Source organism: Capsella rubella, unplaced genomic scaffold (assembly GCF_000375325.1).
Source record: "Capsella rubella cultivar Monte Gargano unplaced genomic scaffold, Caprub1_0 scaffold_7, whole genome shotgun sequence".
Classification (NCBI taxonomy): domain Eukaryota; kingdom Viridiplantae; phylum Streptophyta; class Magnoliopsida; order Brassicales; family Brassicaceae; genus Capsella; species Capsella rubella.
The window spans coordinates 2,885,292-2,904,324 of record NW_006238917.1 but is presented as its reverse complement, the minus strand read 5'-3'; the positions used below and the strand labels follow the sequence as shown (position 1 = coordinate 2,904,324).

Below are 19,033 nucleotides of genomic sequence, written 5' to 3'. Positions count from 1 at the left end.
TCAGCTTTCTAAAAAGAACGTTAACGTAATTGACTTGTGGATAGGCGACGACAAACATTTGTCGGACACAACTTAAACGATGGGGATACTTTTTCAATATAGGTGTGACTTATGCACTTCGTTTGATTGGTCAGGCTTGAATTTAATGGAGTACATCTAATTGTAAATTGTATTTTTCGTCCTGATCAAAAGTGGAATATCTCTTTTTGGGTTATATTGTGTCCTACGTTAAAAGCCAGCACCCTAATTTGGACCAGATCTGGTATTGCTTGTAACTATCATCTGCACGAATTATTTCTAAAGAGGACCACATAACGTAAGTATGTGTGTGTGCATGAATATTTTTTTTCATTTCTTTCCTAATTTAAACATCAATTGTACTAAGATCGATCACCAAGACACGTACAATGTCTAGTAGATATGAAAAGATTGAAACAAAGAAAAAAAAAAAAAAAAAAAACTGAAAAACATTTGTTCATCAAATCCTCCTGTAACGTAATGGTAAAAGCAAGAGCGAGGCAGCCCTTAAAAATGTGTTCCCAAATTTGGTTAATAATTTTGGGCCTAGGATCCCCCCAGGCGCAAAGGCAAGGATCGAGAAGAATCTTGAAAACAAGCTCGTCTCAATGGCTTTTTTTTTTAGTTAGCAAATATTCTTCTGAACCATGAGGGCTCACGCTGGTGAAAGCCCATGCTTCAGGTCTCATTTTTTATCATTCAAATTCGAGGGGCCACAAATTTGTGTAATTTAATCTAGTTGTAACCTAGAATATTACTGTAGTTACTTTTAAATTCAGTTGTCTACTGCTTTTGAATAATTGAATATCACTGTCAACTTTGCTAACATATTTGTTTGATAAAGTCGTCATTCTATTTAATGTATGCGTAATGTCTGTTTAATAGCAAAAAAAATAAAAAATAAAAATTCTGTTTTTGAATTACAAATGTTTAGTTTCCGTATTTAATTGTCTTAGTTTATTACATTAAACTATAGTTAATTATATTTATGTATATACAAGCAAGAACAAATACACACAGACTCTGATATACAAAGATCCAACTTTAAACAATCCAATTTTTAATAGAAAAAAAAACATTTGAGTATCAGCAAAATCTAGGATGGTTTAGAATGGAAATATAAAGGTCTAACACGATCTGAATGAAAATAATAAGCTGAAACGCTCAAGAGATGATGGTGATGATGATGAAACCTAGGCTACAATCAATACAATATAACAATTTTGTGGTTGTATCCAACATATTTATTAGTGTACGTAGTTACTATCCAAACCCCAGACTGAACGAGAAAACCAACAAAGCTCTGAAATAAGTTTGGGGAAAAAGCCAAAAGAGATTGAAAGTTCATATCTCATTTTACCACCCAAATTTGTATGCTAGACCCCTAATGACATATCACATATGTGCTCTATCCCGTTACTATACATAATCTTGGTTGCTTGCGATAGAGAAACTGGCGTGTACAAAAATCTCTAAAATGCTCAATAATTTGACAAAGTAACTCTCCTATATACATACATACAACTTTCTTCAGTGTGAGACAGAGGTTTTCATGCTTCTCGAGTTTTTTGTTTTTTTTTTGGGTCTCCTACTCTTCTTCTTCTATTATGCATCTCATCTCACAATTCTTATTTTCTTACTGATATATTTGTTTTTCTTTTTGTCGACTAGTCATATATATATTGTACTTTTTACTCTATGAATGACAATTTAATATATATATATAAAAAAATACTACAAAGCTTATAAAAATTTGTAATATGGTGGCAGGGGGCAGGGTGTAATAATTGAATCACGTGAGGTCTTGATTGGTCGAGGTTACGACACGTGTAACGCGGTGCGTGAACCGTAGTCAAGGAAAAGAGAGAGGGTCCAAAGCTGTCGAGAAAGTCACCAACAGTGTCGTAGGCTTAGCTTGACAGCTGGCTTTTTATCTTCCTCCGTACAACTTTTTTTTCTTAATTAAAAAAAATACTATTGTTATTATTTTTTTTGTTCTTCTTCGACATTTTGTCGACTTATTGTATTCACTCTCTTTGTACTATTTTTCTATTCTTTGTTTTCTTCTAATTTTTGGAATTAATGAAAATTCGTGGGCATTTATTATAGAAAAAAATCCATTCAATATTTTGGGCTGTTGGTATCTGATTCCAGCTCACACATACTATTAGTGGGTGGAGAAGAAAAACAAAACAAAAAAACAAAATAAAGAAAAGGTGCATGATGACGCCGACAAATAGTAAAATTATGAGATGACAAAAAAAAAAAAAAAGTAAAATTGTGAAGAGAAAAAAACGAAACTTGTGCGGATGTTGGTTGTACTTGTGCGAGGAGGTTAATGGAAGACGATGAAAGAAATGTGCATAGGATTCAAGAATCACTTGTTTGGTTTGGTTTTCTATATCTCTGTAAAAAAAAAACATACTTTTTATCACTTGCTTAAAAATCATTTGTCAAGAATAGAAAGAATATTTTGTATGCCTTATTGTTGTTAAAACATAAACCTAATAAGTTACCTGATAGCATAAACAAACAAAAGCTCACTAAACAAAAATACAAAAAGCCTTGGCTGTAAGTTCGCAACACATCATACGCCCACGCACACACACACAAACAGATTGAGTAAATCCGTACGTATTGGCTAATTAAGAACTTTAAGTGAAATCCTCATATAGCCGAATAATATGCACGATCGACGTGCATGATGTATATATATATATATATATATAAGCTATCGTGCATATTATATTAAATTTGATTCATTTATATAGTACAGAAAAACTTTGTTCAGAAATTTTAATTGATTTGATAAGCTACAGTGCATATATATAGTCATGGATAAATACGGCTTCAGCCTTTTATCATCCGATCTTATGAGTTTCTTCTTACATATCTGAAAAAAAACAAACAGTCCTGCAAATTACACAGATAGATGAATGAGATCTCATCAAATATATTTTCTTCGCAATGACATAAAAGCAACAAAACTTGAAAAGTCCGAGTTATCAACTATTTGCCATTGTCGACATTATTGACGATGTGATAATCGGGACAACTTTTTAAATATGAAGGCTTTTTAGAACCCTACCACCGAAGCAAATTTTGAAAACGACTGTTTCACCCATGATAAATAATATATAATCTTTGATTAGATCCATTGCAATGATGGTATATTTATTTTGCATGACAAATTACTCACCTTGGGTGATTTTTCGCTAACAGAATTATAATATTATCATCCGTCTCTAGCCGACACAAAGTATATAATTCTTTCTATAACATCATTTCCCTATCTTTTTTATAATATTTAACTTGGGTTTACAGTCATTAGAAAAATGAGACTACAAAGGGAAACTAGGCACATTATAAAAAGTTTTTTAGACTGTAAAATAGTTTCGGGTAAATGTTTGATTTCCATAGTCTCTTTAGGATGGATGTCATGATGATATATGACCAAATTTTGTTCTTAAAGTTGGCTTGCAATGCTGTGTCCCGTTGTAGTAAAATACCAAGAAACTTATTAGTTATTTCTATGTTTACCTATTTTGACTTTAGATTGTTTGTGTTATCAAACTTATCGTAAATGATTACTGTACTTAACTTATCTTATGGTAAAGTTAAGAATAATAGTATATCTCACTCTAATTTTTTTTAAAGGTTTTTGGAACGAATAGAGCGGTTCGAGAAGGCAGCGATTAAATGCACGTACTTGATAGCAAGAAGTCAGTACATCCTACTCCGAGGCTTGCCGACTTGACCAAAGTCATTTATGTTTCTTATCGTTAAAAAAAACCGTACATTGTTTTGGAGTTGTAGTAGTAATAACGAAAAATATTAAAAGCAAATTCTTTCTTTCTAGTTTCTACTAATGAGTTCAATAAAATCCAACACAAACTGGTGACTACGTACTATACCGTAGTAGGTTCCTTCCAGTTCTGCACGTTATCTTACAAATTAAACAAAGATATGATCAGAGAGTTTCTTATTAAGTAAAGAAAAATACTATAAATAAGAAAATCTACGAACTTGGTATAACTCGTCACATCACGAAAAAGCAAAAGATTAAAAAAACATATCGTGTTTCGCGTTATACTAAAAAAGAAAAGATACTTTTTAGAGAGAACAATAATCGTAATTTTTTTTATACACACCAACCTCGTAGGTAAGATATATAACCTATGGTCCCTCTCATTCCACCACGTACAGTATACTACTACGCAGAGGAGGTATGTTATATAAATTGTGAGTTAAAACTTCAAAAATATCATTTTGATTAAATATCATTGTTGAGGGAGAGAGTTTGGAAACATTCCAAAAACAAGAACTTGAATTTTTTTTTCACTAAATAATGATACAAACAAGAAGTATCTTTTTATAAATAAAAAACCCTTACACCCCCAAAATATAATTGTCTCAACTCTCACTCCTTTTGCCTTAAATTTCTTTCTTTTTACAACAACCCGAATCTATACCAAAAAAAAAAACCAGACTCTTTGACATTTTGTCGAACACTTGGACGGCATTTGAGAAAAACGAAAAAAAGGTTCAACCTTTCAGATTAGCAATGGAGGATTCGTCTTCGGAAAAGGAGAAGAAGGAAAGTAGTAAGCAGCCCGTGTACCGTGGAGTCCGTATGAGGAGCTGGGGAAAATGGGTGTCGGAGATTCGTGAGCCGAGGAAGAAATCGAGAATCTGGCTGGGGACTTTCCCGACGGCGGAGATGGCTATGCGTGCTCACGACGTGGCGGCTATGAGCATCAAAGGAACCTCAGCCATTCTCAATTTCCCTGAGCTCTCTGACTTTTTGCCCCGACCCGTTTCGCTAAGCCCTCGCGACGTCAGAGCTGCGGCGACCAAAGCCGCTCTCATGGACTTCGACACGACGCCGCTTCGTTCCGAGGCAGAGACGAGCGAAACGACGACGGATAAAAGGTCGGAGAGCAGTGAGACAGGCGAAACGACGTCGAACAAGAGTAGTGAGAGTAGCGAGACGGCGTCGTTCTCATCGTTCTCTGTGACGAGCATTGAGGAAAGTGCAGTATCGGACGACCTGGAAGAGATAGTTGAGTTACCGAGTCTAGGCACGAGTTTAAACGAGTCGAACGAGTTCGTGTGTTTTGACTCGTTGGAAGAGTTAGTGTACATGCCTCCTTGGTTAACCGGTACGGAAGCAGACGATTTTACGTATAACAACAATGCTTCTTCTTCCTTGAACTCTTCAGTTTTCGAATCTTGGAAACACTTTCCCTGAATACCCAAACATATAACATATTTTTCCCATAATATGTTCTCTTTTTACTTCTTTTTTTTTTAAGAGGGAGGTTTAGTTTTGATGAGATTCTCTCTGTTTTTGCTTTGAGTGAGATATCTCTCTCTCTCTAAGGAGATGATGATGATGATGTTTGTGGAATTAGATAACTTTTTTTTTTTATGTTCTTCTTCTTCTCCTACTCCTAGTCAGTTAAGTGTGTATATTTTGCTATGGGTTTTAGCCGGGAATAATGACTTTGTAACTCTTCCAGTTTTCATTATTTCTTTTTTTTGCAAAGAGATGGTTTGAGAGACTCCTCGCTAGTCAGTATACACCCAAAACATGATGTAGTCTGGTTTGTATTAATGTCCTCGATGAGTCACAATCTTGATTCAATAGTACTACTTTGGTCTGTTGATTGTTACAAATGAAAAAAATAGGAATATGGTCTCAAAGCTTGGACAACATTTATATTGATGTTTGACATAACCCCCATTTCGTTAGCATATTCAGATTTTCACATTTGCTAGAGCTTCCACAACAAAATAGACTATACACACTACGAGCTTAGTTGAATATATAACTAAACTAATATCAACAATTTAATATCACAAGTAAACAAAAGTCAAACCGTTCATATGTATATGAACAATTTGACGGTTTTAGACAAAAATTTGTAGCATGATTTTTATGTGTTTACAACTTCGTGACAGCGCAGATTTATGACCATTTTTTTAACTAGTCTACTACAGTAAAAATTCCAACAATTTTTGTGTAAATTGTGTTGGCCGTAAATCTATAATATGAGGTAGTTAATCAGTAGTATGTAATAATGATTGTCACTCTCCTAATTATTCTTTTAATATATCATGCCTATGATCTCTAGATTTTGATTAATAAATTGGTTTCGTATTGTTATACTTTACAGAGGGTTATTATACTGTAAACTGACAGTGAATCTATAAAGGACACAGACGTTTCAGAGTTTTTTTATTTTTTATTTTTTCTGGTTCCATGAAATTGTGAAGGACAACGTCCACGTGTATATTATTATAAGCTTTGTGGAAGGCAATAAAGTCTGCTTTTAATTTGTCTCCATGGAAACAAAAAATTACTATTATTCAGTTTGTAAAATAAAATAAAAAAGGAAAAGAAGAAGATATGGACAGAAGTGAAGTCAAATTTGATTGGTCCAGTTATATCACTCTCTCTCTATAGCTAGTCTCATTGTCGTGTTCCCAACTGCATCTCAATTTTATCTTGTCCTTGAAAAAAGAAACAAGGACGAATCATTGGCCGATGATAGTACTGATCAAGATAGGACCTTAATTCCACCGTCTAAGTAGATTTAACATTTCAAGTGTGCGTGTAAGATTTTAAACCTGAATTCATATATAAATAAATTATCTTTGATCCCAAAACTACATATTTGTTCATTGGTGTGCAATCGAAGAGAGCATGCAAAAAACACCCGGTGGTAGTGCACTTTTTTCTTCTTCTCTAGTTTCAAAAGTAGCACCCAAAGACATGTTTACTAGCTAGAGGATTTAACAAGTCAGGTAGTATATGAGCTCACTGTCACAACATCGATGCTTTCACTAATAACATATCAATACTGGAGATGTGATAACCTATGTATATTTTCTTCCAATTGAGTGAGTATTTGGAACGCTAATTGTGTGCAAATCATCGAGATTCTCATATACATGTTCAACTGTATAGTCATCGTATTCTTTTCTCCAAACATGACTATTTCAGAATAGTATACACTAGCTAGATGCATTGATATGTATATATTTCTCTGTTAGAGAACGTAACTTAAGTCATGCAACGAAGATACAATGCGCTGGAAGTCGAACACACTATATATTGAATTGGATAATGACACATTAACAACAGTAACGCAAATAACTATACTACAGTCTACAAGTCCTAGTCATATTTACATGAAACTAGAAATTGTTTAACTTGTAATAATGGATCATTCTCTTGAAATATACAAACACTTAAATGCACCGTCCAAAAATATCAAAAACGGTCCCTTATATATACATGCAAGTCTTGTCTATTGACAAATGGACGAGTATATATGTGAAATGATAAAAGAGAAAGAAGAGCTTACTTACAAGTCTATATCAACACAATTCACTAGCTGTGAATCAAGTGCTGGAATACACGCATTATATACTTTTAAATTTAGAATCCATATATTTCACAAGTGGGTTTTCATATTTGGGGTTATGATCGACGCATAAAATCTCTTCGCATGAATTATTGCATTTTTGCTTTCCAGGAACACTTTTTAAGTAAAATCCCATTTACTTTATGTTCCTATTCATTGATAGCGAAATCCTAACAAGAGTAGTGGCTCCATGTGTATTTAGTGAGTTTTTTTGCCATATTTCAACTGTTGTGTCGGTGTTACTATTTCGTTTTTGTTTTTGTTTTTGTTTATATAGCCTGCTTGGTGAATTCATATTTTTACAAGACGCTGATGTATCGCAACATGACTAGTGTTGAGACTCCCAGCAGTAAGTATTATAAGAAGAGCTTAAAATAAATCCAAATTAACATAGATCTAATTCATGGTGTATAGTTAAAGAAACAAATCCTTCGAAGCAAATGAACGCGATGTTAACCTTCGATCTATTAAAATCCCTCCTAGCAGCCCTCCTGTATAACGCTTAGTACTGTATTTGCAAATTGCAATATATCATCAATCCCATTAATTAATTAGTCCACAATTTTTTTCGTTGAGTAAATAATGTTGTCAACGTTATAAAAACCCTTTATTAAAAAGTAAATTTAATCAACAAATATTGGGTGAATAAATTAATCATAAAGGGTTTATAAAGTGGACAAAGTTATTCACATTTTCTTTTTCTTTTTTAGTTAGATTTAGTAGAAGATTTGGAAGAAAAGAAGAGAGACGATTAGTATAGCTTAAACAATGCATGGGATAGTTAGTAGTTGACGACTTGACGGCATGCAAAGTGAACCACATAACAGAAGAGATTAGTATAGTTTTTGGTGTTACGGCGATTTTGTTTCTGTCTTATATAAAAATGTTTGAGGTCGATATGCTTGCCTGTAATTCTTGACTATTACGCTCTCGTCCTTTAGTTTATACTAGTACATCGTTGAACCAAGTGGACCAACAAAGAGTTTGGATTTAAGGGAAATTGCTCGAGACAAAAACAACTGATCGGGAACAAAGAGAATCCTCTTGACTCTTATTATGGAGGTTTCATAGTTTAAACCTAAACCATATATCGAGATTATGGTTCAAGCATATTCATTTATCTACGAGTTCTTTACTTGCGGTGAATACAAGTTAACTTGAAAGAACTCCTTCTGCATCATCATCCGCTATACAAGTTGGAGACAACAACCGATCTCAGACTTCTCACTTCCTCTCGACATCACTGAGGAAAAGAAGAATCCAACCCAAAAAAAAAAACAAAAGAATTAACATGTGTTCTGTTTTTCGGTGGGCTCTGTTTTTGATAACAGACCAACCCGTACAGTTTATTACTGATGGGCTTGGGCTTCTTCTACAATTCGTATAACATGACCGCAGCAACAAAAATTTATATTATACCAATAAAGGTAAATAAAGGTGTTGGCATGTGCCCCGTAACGAGATTGATATTTTATGTCACACACATACAATATATAAGAGGATATCTAGAAAATATGTAAATATCTTCCACAATAATATTAATGATTTGTAGATATTCTATATAATCTCTTTAGTTAGGAAACTAGGCTAAATGTTATTTCTATATATATGCTTGTATATTTTAACATCATCTTTATAAGAGTCAATATAATATTTCCTAATCATTAATGTGTTCTTTTCTCATCAACCTTTAACATGATATCAGAGCAGGCTTGCTCCCGAATTTTGATCTAACAATCAAACTCGTTTTCTTTTATTTTATTTTTGTTAAGCCAAGTGCTTCTTCTATTCAAGTTCATCAAACTCGTTTTCTTTTATTTTATTTTTGTTAAGCCAAGTGCTTCTTTTATTCAAGTTCATCATGAACCTCTCGATCTAATCCATTGTGTTTCTCTTGATTCAAGTCTATCATTATAAACCTCTGAATCTAAGCCAAAAGAGCTTATTCTAACTTTTTTTATTAAAAAAAAAAAGGAAAAAAAAAATTATTCACGACTTTTAAAATCAAGCTAAAATGCTTCTATCTAATTTTGTTTTGTTTTGTTTTTTTTTTCTTTTTTTTCATTTTTTAGTTTTTCACATCTTAAAAAAAAAAATCTGGTTATTCACATTTTTTTTTTCCTTAAGTAAGCTTCTTAATATTTTTCTTTCAATAATGCTTGATTTATTATTTTTAAAAAAAACATCGGTTTCTTGTTCTTTCTAAGACAAAGGTTGATCACTAATCATGCCGTCCAGTCATCCACACCACCTTGATCAGCATCTTCATCAGATCTATCATGTCAATCGCTGCGGTGGTCATCAGTAGCTCTATTGGTCTTAGCTTATCATCATCGTTAACAACAATATCTCCCACGAGCAACGCTTCTTAGCTTCTTCAAAGTGTACACATGACTAATAATAATCAAAATCAATCTCAAGCCACTAATTTCGTTGTTTGTTCATTATCCCCTTGAGATTGAGGGGGCGTATAAGAGGATATCTAGAAGATATGTAAATATCTTACACAATCATATTAATGATTTGTAAATATTCTATATAATCTCTTTAATTAGGAAACTACGCTAAATGTTATTCCTATATATATGCTTGTATATTGTAACATCATATTTATGAGAGTCAATATAATATTTTCTAATCACTAGTGTGTTCTTCTCTCATCAACCTTTAACACAATACATGAGTTTTACTTGTTATATTCAGTAGGAGGATCCCTAGCTTGTTTTCGTGTAGTGATCGGCGAACGGATTGGTGGACTCTGTTTTATTTTTCGAGTTTTGGAATCTTAATAATAAAAAAATTTATTCACGTAAAGTTGTAAGGAGTTTGCTAGCGGATTTGCGTTTGAGATTGAGTTCTTTCGAGAACGAATATGGTAATTTGAGATTAATCAATGAAACATCATACAAAATTAATCAATTTAGATATTATCTTTAACAAATATCCATTTTTTAGAGTCTTGCGAATAATAATTAGAGAACTTCCAGCAGAAATACAACTTTCAACTTCCTACGACATTCACCTAACACCCAATTTTTAAAAATGTTTAAAATTTAACTCTATGACTATTATACTAGTATCCCATAAATTAAGAAAGACAAACCCTAGCTGATAAAGTTAGTGCTGTCAATTTATTTTATTTTGGGGTTATTGTTAAAAAGAGTCTTTTTCCCCAGAAATTTGTTTGATCCAGCCTTTCTATCAATGCTTATAGGAAAGGGAATTTTTAAACGTGTGAAATTTCAATCCTAGCCTTAAGCGGACAAGGGCGGGATGGACGCTCCTTCAAATCCGTTCGCCGATCACTACACGAAATTAATGCAAGCCTAAACTTTCTGCACAGTAAAATTCCTTCAACAATAACAATTAATGCAAGCCTAAACTTTCTCCACGCAGGCATGTTCGCATCAGACTTCAGCAAAGAAAGAAGATCTTCAACAGTTGCACCACCAAGCTTACGACCAATCAATGTATACCAGTATGGAGCAGAACCTTCAGAATGAGTTGTTACAGGTTCAAGATCTGAAGCAGCCGGGAAAGGCGCACAACACAAACCAGTAATTTGTTCAAACTCCATGAGAGAGAAACGGATTGGTTGGCCCGCAAAAAGAAACCAAGTTTCATCACTATTATCAGTATGAAGCTGCCGACATAACATCTGGTGGACTAGCTGACCAGACATTGCACATTGGCGAACAGGCAAAGAGAAAAGAGCACCGAGAGGTGATGCCAATAACACATCTAGCTCAGACATACCATTCAAGATATTTAAAATGTCAATAAGGTAGCGTGGTCTTGAGTAAGAATTGATACGAACAGGATGACTAGGGTATCGATTACCATCGAAAAGCGTTTCAGGCAGATCACCTACATCAAAGAAAATGAAATTTCACAGTGAGAGAAAAAAACATTACAAAGCTGATTGCAATGTCTAATAAACCCTATAAGGATGGCACTAAGAAAGAAACTTCAGCAGTACTGCGTCACACGACGGCACACTCAAACACAAAACGAAATAACAGAAGGAAAATGAAATAAACCGCATATGTTCATTACTTCGTTACACGACGTCCCATTGAAACAGAAAACAACTTAACAAAAGGAAGATACAATAAACCCTATAAAGAAGACAATGAGAAAGCCACATTAGGACTGCTGCCTTAGACCCACTCTAACTCAAACAATAAACCAATTCCGAAAAGGAATCTGTAATAAACTGTATAAGGAAGACAGAGAGGAGACACATGATACTCTAACTCAAACACACAACCAGTTAACAGAAGGCATATATAATAAACCCTATATACAAGACAGTAACCAAGACACTTAAACCACCACAGTACAGGATTGAAGGCAATCTCTAATAAACCCTATAAGGAAGACAATGAGACAGCCACATGATCATATCGTAACCTTAAACCCACTCTAACTGAAACCCAAAACCAATTAAGAAAAGGGAGCTAAAATAAACCTATAAGGAAGACAGTCAAATGCTCACATGATCACTGAATGCTTAGACCCACTCTAACTCAAACACAAAACCAGTTAAGACAAAGAAGAGATAGTAAACCCTATAAAGAAGACAGTGACCAAGAGACATGAGACAACATGTAACAATCGGAAACATTACTGCCTAGGACAACGTATTGCATATCCAAAAACATATTTTAACTGCGATACTAGCTAACAAAACTGAAGCTTTAACCTATAGTCAATTGATAGGAACAGGTAACAGAGGGAAAAAGTTGAGATTGACTTCCACCTATGGGGCTGAACAAAAAATAAACTTAATAAACTATATACCTGACCAGAAGACATGCTTAAGTGGGCTTGAAGAGGAAGGCATCGGATGATGACAAAATCCCTAGCACAGAACGGTCTGGTAAGCAACGATTCAACTAAGAAAGAATGTGGAGTGAATATCGAAGAAAAACTGAAAGAATTAAAGGCAGACGATACCTGGCGGCGGAGATTGATGTCGATTAGCGAAGAAAACCAATCTCAGGCTACCGCAATAAACGAAATTCAGACAAGGACGAGAAAAACTAGTTTAGAGAGGCAAAATTAAGAAACAATCTCACAGGTAGCGCGTGAGCGAAAATTGAAAACGGAGAAAAACGAAGTAACTGTGTTGAGGGGCAGATTCGACATTCAATGGCAAAACAAATGCTTAATTCTATAGGCATGGACGAAAAGTCTGTCTTTCACAAAGTTTGTGAAAAAAAAGGTTTTTTCTTGTAATTTTCTCTTTTATTTTTACTTTTGACTGTTCTAGTTTCACGTACCGACAAATTTGTTAAAAGTATTTAAAAAATATATATATATATATATTAAATAAAAATTTGCCCACTAATAAAGTCATCGTCATATTTATTGAATAATACTAATATGTGGGAATGAATGAGTGTGTTTAACTCTGTACAACAAACTAGTTAATTTCAAATTTCATGAAAACACGAAAATATTATTCTAGACTCTTTTAATCCTCGACTCGATAAAGTTTATCATATGACTGTGAGTTTGTTAAAAGAGCTGTTGTATCTTTTGATTTATCTAACCAATCTCCCTGTCAAATTAAACTCTATTCGTTTTTGAAACTCGCTTTGCCGTCATTGATTTTAATAAATATATAAGGATTGTAAGTCAAAGTCTGGATTAGTCTCTGAAATATGATCTTGATATGCTGATTTTTTTTGGGTTAAATTGCAAAAGTTAAACTAATTGGAACGTTTATCACAATTAACAGAATTTACTTTAATTAAGAAGAGGGCAATAATAACTATATAAAATAATTTAAATATGGAGCTTTCTTTGTGGGGAAACCCTGATTTTGTCTGCCACAAGTGAGCAAAAACCAATAAATTAATGTTATACATTGTAGGAATCAATTCGGGCATGAAGGGACATTAAGCAATTAAAAATAAGGGCGTTGAATACACAAACATTACAACGAGTTCTAAAGATGCAACTCATCTCATGCACCATGACGCTTTAGTGATGGCATCTTTATTAGGGTTTAGTGGCTCATGGACAAATTTTGTATTTCAGAGGTTTTCTAGATTTCCAATCATTAAAGGTAGCATTGGACCAAACAAGATATATATATATATATATATATATATATATATATATATATATATATGAGAGTTGAATTTGAAAATCTTGATATTTTCCCACTAAAAGAGAAGATGCATTTCCTATTTCTTTGTTATCTTCGTAGATGACTAAAACATACTCGACATAGCTAGTGACTCTGACTCATGGGTTCTATCACATTGCATCGGCAATATAAACATTAAAACTCGACTATGAATATCTTGTCAATCTATGTGCTGGATTAACCCGATTTAACATTGTTTCAAAAGATCCCACAAGTAGTGATGGACAATGTTAATTATATGTAGACAATGTTAATTATATGTAGACAAGGCTAGAACTGAGATCATCAATAATGATGGCCTAAATATTGTTTGTGCCAAACTTGTTTACATTTCTGTTTAGCTTGTATCTTTCGCTCTCGTGATCTGCGAACTGAAAACAAAGTATTTGTACATGTATTTAAATGTTTTCTTTGATGTCTAAATGAATATATACCTCTCTATAACTACATATAGAATCATACGCATCTTCAATTCAATACTACTTAAAAGTATAATATTTTTTTATTAATTGTTGGTGAAAGAATCTAGTTAATAGTAAAACTGCTAATTATAAGAACATCTACATCAGTTATACTCTGATTTATAATTTAATTTTGCGATGGAGGTGGTTCTAAGGTGCCGAGTTGACATATCTATCCTATGAACATGTTTTCACCTAGAAACTTAAAACAAAAAATGGAAATTCACTATCATTTTAATGAAGAAAGGGAAATAACGTACCGATAATGATCAAAAGAAGTGATTATTCTCAAGACTAGAAACACGTAACAGATGAGACAAACAAATGTGGCAAACATCTGGACCCAAATCGCAGTAATTTATATATATATATATATTAGTTGTCATGGAGTTTGTACTATATATATAATATTAAAATTCTAATATGGTAAACTAATATGATAGATTGGATTCTTTCCATTTTCCCTTTTCAACTTTTTCCATTTTCCTAATTGGGTATATGGACTAGGAAATGTTACTCAAACCAGTACTAGTATATATAAAAAATTCTTTCTTTTTGATGTCAAACAAATAAGTGTATGTTTATACATTAACAATCTGACGTACTGATGATGAATACTCACGATAATATATAGTCATAATTTTAGATGAACTATTATAAATTTTGATAAATGACATACATGTTTCACACAAACATTATATTCTATTATTGTTTATACGTTTGTATATGTAAATTAACGTTGCGTGTACCAAACAACGTTTCGAATAACCCTCACATATCGATCTTTCAAATAGCTGAATCAAAGGTGACTCTTTTGTTTGAACTTACAAAATCCCACACAAAATTACAAGAGAAGTCAAATAATGTGGTCTCTATCATTATTTGTTTCTTCTGAGTAAAAGGTCTCTGACTGTATATTAGAAACCCACTTGAACCAAACTCTTGTCACGAAGTGGCCTATATACGCTGGTTCTATTTTCTTAAACTATTTATCGTTTTCAATGGCGTATTATATGTTCATTTCGAAGCATTCCCTGTCAGTCACACTATTCAGCTATACTCCACCAATCATATATATAATATATATGTATCTCTCTTGCCCAAAACATAGGAAGTTAATATAAATGAAACATGTACGAACACTTCGAACAAAACAAAGCCATCGGCCAAACTATTTAAAATACATAAATTACGGGAAATAAAAGTTCCAGTAATTTTAGAGATGAAAAGAGAAATTTGTATCATATTCAAGGTGTGAATATAGTTTTTCCCTAGTTATGTTGATTAACTTTTTGCGTTAATTCAGGAATTAAGCATACGATTTCCCAAAACGTTTAAATATATATATATATATATATACTGATCACTTTGCGTGGCCCATATAAACGTACAATATAATTCATCATCACACATATTGATTAACCTTAAAAATTACATTCAACAATGAATCGGAATATCGGATGATCGGACGGAAAGAATTGTTAAATATAAAATACAGTACCCATATATACACTATATCAATCATATATTCATATTCATTTTACGCGTTGACAAAATGTAAATTCTTACTTATTGACAGATTGACACGTTTATCTAATTTCGGTAGTGGTCGAGTATTGTTGACACTCATACATACAGTGTGTTTTCGATTCGTTGTTAAGGTAATTTACTCATCGTTGAATAAAAAGCTCCAACTTACCAATTATAAGCGAACGTATATCATATGTATTAGCTGACCGCTTTGAGGAATATATTATATATATGCCTCTCATCAGGCTGATTTGAATCATTGAATGTGTCTATCGTCCCTGAAATCTGAAGACATATATACGATCGAGTACTAAAATAATTGAATAATTCATCTCTTCATCATATATATATAGGAAATATCAATCACAGAGATTTTAAGACATGAGGATTTGCAAATATGAGATGTTAGCAAACAAGATTTGGTTATGGCGTCACTACCACTAGTAATTGCAAAACCAACATGACCAAAAATATTGATAGTACCATCTATAGCTATTATAATTAAAGTGTAGTATATATGTCATCCTACAAACCCCATCAAAAATTAATATATTATATCAACTTGAATAAGCATCCATCATTTGTAACAAGATCCCTTTAAGCGAGACCCTATAAATACATCATATGTGTTGCACCACAACATTCACTAAAATTCCATTTCCATTCTTGAATTTATTATAATCTTTGAGCCCTCTTTCCAGTACACTGAAATCCACTACAAACATTTATTAAATAAAAAAGCTCTGCCAAGATGGCTTCTTTGATCACAACCAAAGCAATGATGAGCCATCATCATGTTTTGTCGTCAACTCGAATCACCACTCTTTATCCCGACAATTCCATCAACGATAGTCAACAAATAAAAACAAAATACAAAGTCTCTCACCGATTAATTGCTCGGAGGATCTCCGGTGCAACCAGAGCTGTAATCAATTCATCACCGGCGTTACCGGAGATAGAAAAGGTGGAAGGTGAGAAACGATGTCATGTTGCGTGGACAAGTGTACAACAAGAGAAGTGGGAGGGTGAGCTTACTGTCCAAGGAAAGATACCCACTTGGCTGGTTTGTCTTTTTACACCATTTTCCTATATTTTTGCTGGGACTACATCTTTTAGCTATTTTCGTGGACTTTCATACAAATATGTATCGTGCACACAAAACACACTCACGCTTGCACATGCATATGACTACAATTAATTCCAGACAAAACCACTTTTGTACAAAATATCGATGCTCGTCTATATTTTTTCTATTTTGTATTGAACTCTTTTTTTCTTATCCAGGTTATATATGTTATATCATATTTTCAAGTTTTAGACTATTGCAAATACTTAGCAAAAAAATTATAATATATTTTCACATTATATATATGTTTATAATATATGCGTGAGTAATTTGACATAATGTATTTTTCATATATACTCTCATTTATTTTATTTTATTTTAGTAATGATAAATTAACAACATGATGAGATGTAAAACTAATGAATTGAAGATGACATGCAGAATGGTACGTACCTTAGAAACGGTCCCGGTCTATGGAACGTCGGAGACCACGATTTCCGTCATCTCTTCGACGGCTACTCCACACTCGTCAAGCTCCAATTCGACGGCGGTCGTATATTCGCCGGCCACCGTCTTCTTGAATCCGACGCCTACAAAGCCGCCAAGAAACACAATCGGATTTGTTACCGTGAGTTCTCCGAGACTCCTAAACCGGTGAGCAGAAACAGCTTCAAGAACCCTTTCTCCGGGCTCGGAGAGATCGTGAGGCTTTTCTCCGGTGAGTCTTTAACGGATAACGCCAACACCGGAGTGATCCGACTCGGTGACGGGCGGGTCATGTGTCTCACGGAGACTCAAAAAGGATCGATTTTGGTCGACCATGAGACGCTTGAAACGATCGGTAAATTCGAATACGACGACGGTTTGTCCGATCATATGATCCAGTCAGCGCATCCAATCGTGACGGAGACGGAGATGTGGACGTTGATTCCAGATTTGGTTAAACCGGGTTATCGGGTCGTGAGGATGGAGGCCGGTTCGAATAGAAGGGAAGTTGTGGGGCGGGTCAAGTGTCGGAGCGGGTCCTGGGGACCCGGGTGGGTCCATTCGTTTGCGGTGACGGAGAATTATGTTGTGATACCGGAAATGCCCCTGAGGTACTCGGTTAAGAATCTTCTTAGAGCTGAGCCGACGCCACTTTACAAGTTCGAGTGGTGTCCCCAAGACGGAGCTTTTCTTCATGTCATGTCCAAACTCACCGGAGAAGTCGTAAGATTTATCAATGCCCTTATTTATTTATTTAATAAAAGGACTTCCGATTTTTATTTGTTATATTTTATGTATGAGTTTATTTGAATATACGTTAATTATGGTTAAGGTGGCGAGTGTGGAGGTACCAGCGTACGTTACGTTTCACTTCATAAACGCGTACGAAGATGATGATGAGAATGGCGCTACCACCATCATTGCAGATTGTTGCGAACATAACGCAGATACTCGGATACTCGATATGCTCCGTCTCCATACCTTACGTTCCTCCCATGGTCAGGACGTTTTACCCGATGCTAGGTAATTTTTTTATATTTAAGGGTTGTTACGTATAGTCTATATAAAATATTTGCTATCTTGAATGTACGTACGTAAGCTGGATTAATATTGTAATCTTATGTTAGGATTGGGAGATTCAGGATACCGCTGGACGGGAGCAAATACGGGAAACTGGAGACAGCCGTGGAGGCAGAGAAGCATGGGAGGGCGATGGATATGTGCAGCATCAATCCTTTGCATTTGGGTCAAAAATATCGTTACCTTTATGCTTGCGGTGCTAAACGACCTTGTAACTTCCCCAATGCTCTCTCTAAGGTAAGTTTTATACCCCAAATATTTGTTTCCTACGGATACCAAAGTTTGTGAATTGTAACTGAAATAAAAAGACTGATCCAGCTACTCGATCCATTACTATCATTCGAAGTCAGTAAAGAGTTCATGTTTCTTTGATTGTATGAGACAGGTTGATATTGTGGAGAAAAAAGTGAAGAACTGGCATGAACACGGAATGATACCATCTGAACCATTCTTTGTTCCTCGACCCGGTGCAATCAATGAGGATGATGGTTAGTTCAGAACACAGATTTACTAGGCTTTCTTTCCCATGAGTTTTTAACCCTCTTTTTCTTCGGTTTGTGAAGGAGTGGTGATATCGATAGTAAGTGAAGAAAACGGAGGAAGCTTTGCTATCTTGCTTGATGGAAGCTCCTTCGAAGAAATAGCAAGAGCCACGTTTCCTTATGGTCTTCCTTATGGTTTACATGGTTCTTGGATCCCCAAACATTAACTACAATCTCAACAAAGATACCTTCATTACACAAACATATGTAATATTTATTCATATATACACATTTGTATAATTGTCTCATATATATGT

At 34.2% G+C, this 19,033-nt stretch overlaps 3 protein-coding genes across 4 annotated transcripts; 2 read left to right on the top strand and 1 right to left on the bottom strand.

Moving 5' to 3' along the window:
* The first annotated feature begins 4,344 nt into the window (after nt 1-4,344).
* LOC17879036 (ethylene-responsive transcription factor ERF043) lies at nt 4,345-5,532 on the top strand. The gene has a single exon (XM_006282755.2). It carries the CDS (start codon nt 4,583-4,585, stop codon nt 5,267-5,269), a length of 687 nt encoding a protein of 228 aa, XP_006282817.1. The 5' UTR covers nt 4,345-4,582; the 3' UTR covers nt 5,270-5,532.
* Nucleotides 5,533-10,508: 4,976 nt separating this feature from the next.
* On the bottom strand, nt 10,509-12,582 carry LOC111829656. Of its 2 annotated transcripts, XM_023779428.1 has the most exons (4): nt 12,411-12,582; nt 12,255-12,315; nt 11,292-11,318; nt 10,509-11,192 (listed from the first exon to the last, which is right to left on the bottom strand). In XM_023779428.1, exons 2-4 carry the CDS (start codon nt 12,295-12,297, stop codon nt 10,678-10,680), a joined length of 585 nt encoding a protein of 194 aa, XP_023635196.1. In that variant the 5' UTR covers nt 12,298-12,315; nt 12,411-12,582; the 3' UTR covers nt 10,509-10,677. The 2 variants fall into 2 exon arrangements, with proteins under 2 accessions (XP_023635196.1, XP_023635195.1); XM_023779427.1 differs by having other exon boundaries at nt 10,511-11,318; nt 12,411-12,578.
* A 3,726-nt stretch (nt 12,583-16,308) lies between these two features.
* LOC17880263 (carotenoid cleavage dioxygenase 8, chloroplastic) lies at nt 16,309-18,967 on the top strand. Its single transcript, XM_006285464.2, has 6 exons — nt 16,309-16,665; nt 17,110-17,877; nt 17,987-18,177; nt 18,282-18,471; nt 18,620-18,722; nt 18,798-18,967. The coding sequence occupies exons 1-6, from the start codon at nt 16,354-16,356 to the stop codon at nt 18,941-18,943; spliced, it is 1,710 nt and encodes a 569-aa protein (XP_006285526.1). The 5' UTR covers nt 16,309-16,353; the 3' UTR covers nt 18,944-18,967.
* The last annotated feature ends 66 nt before the right edge of the window (nt 18,968-19,033 follow it).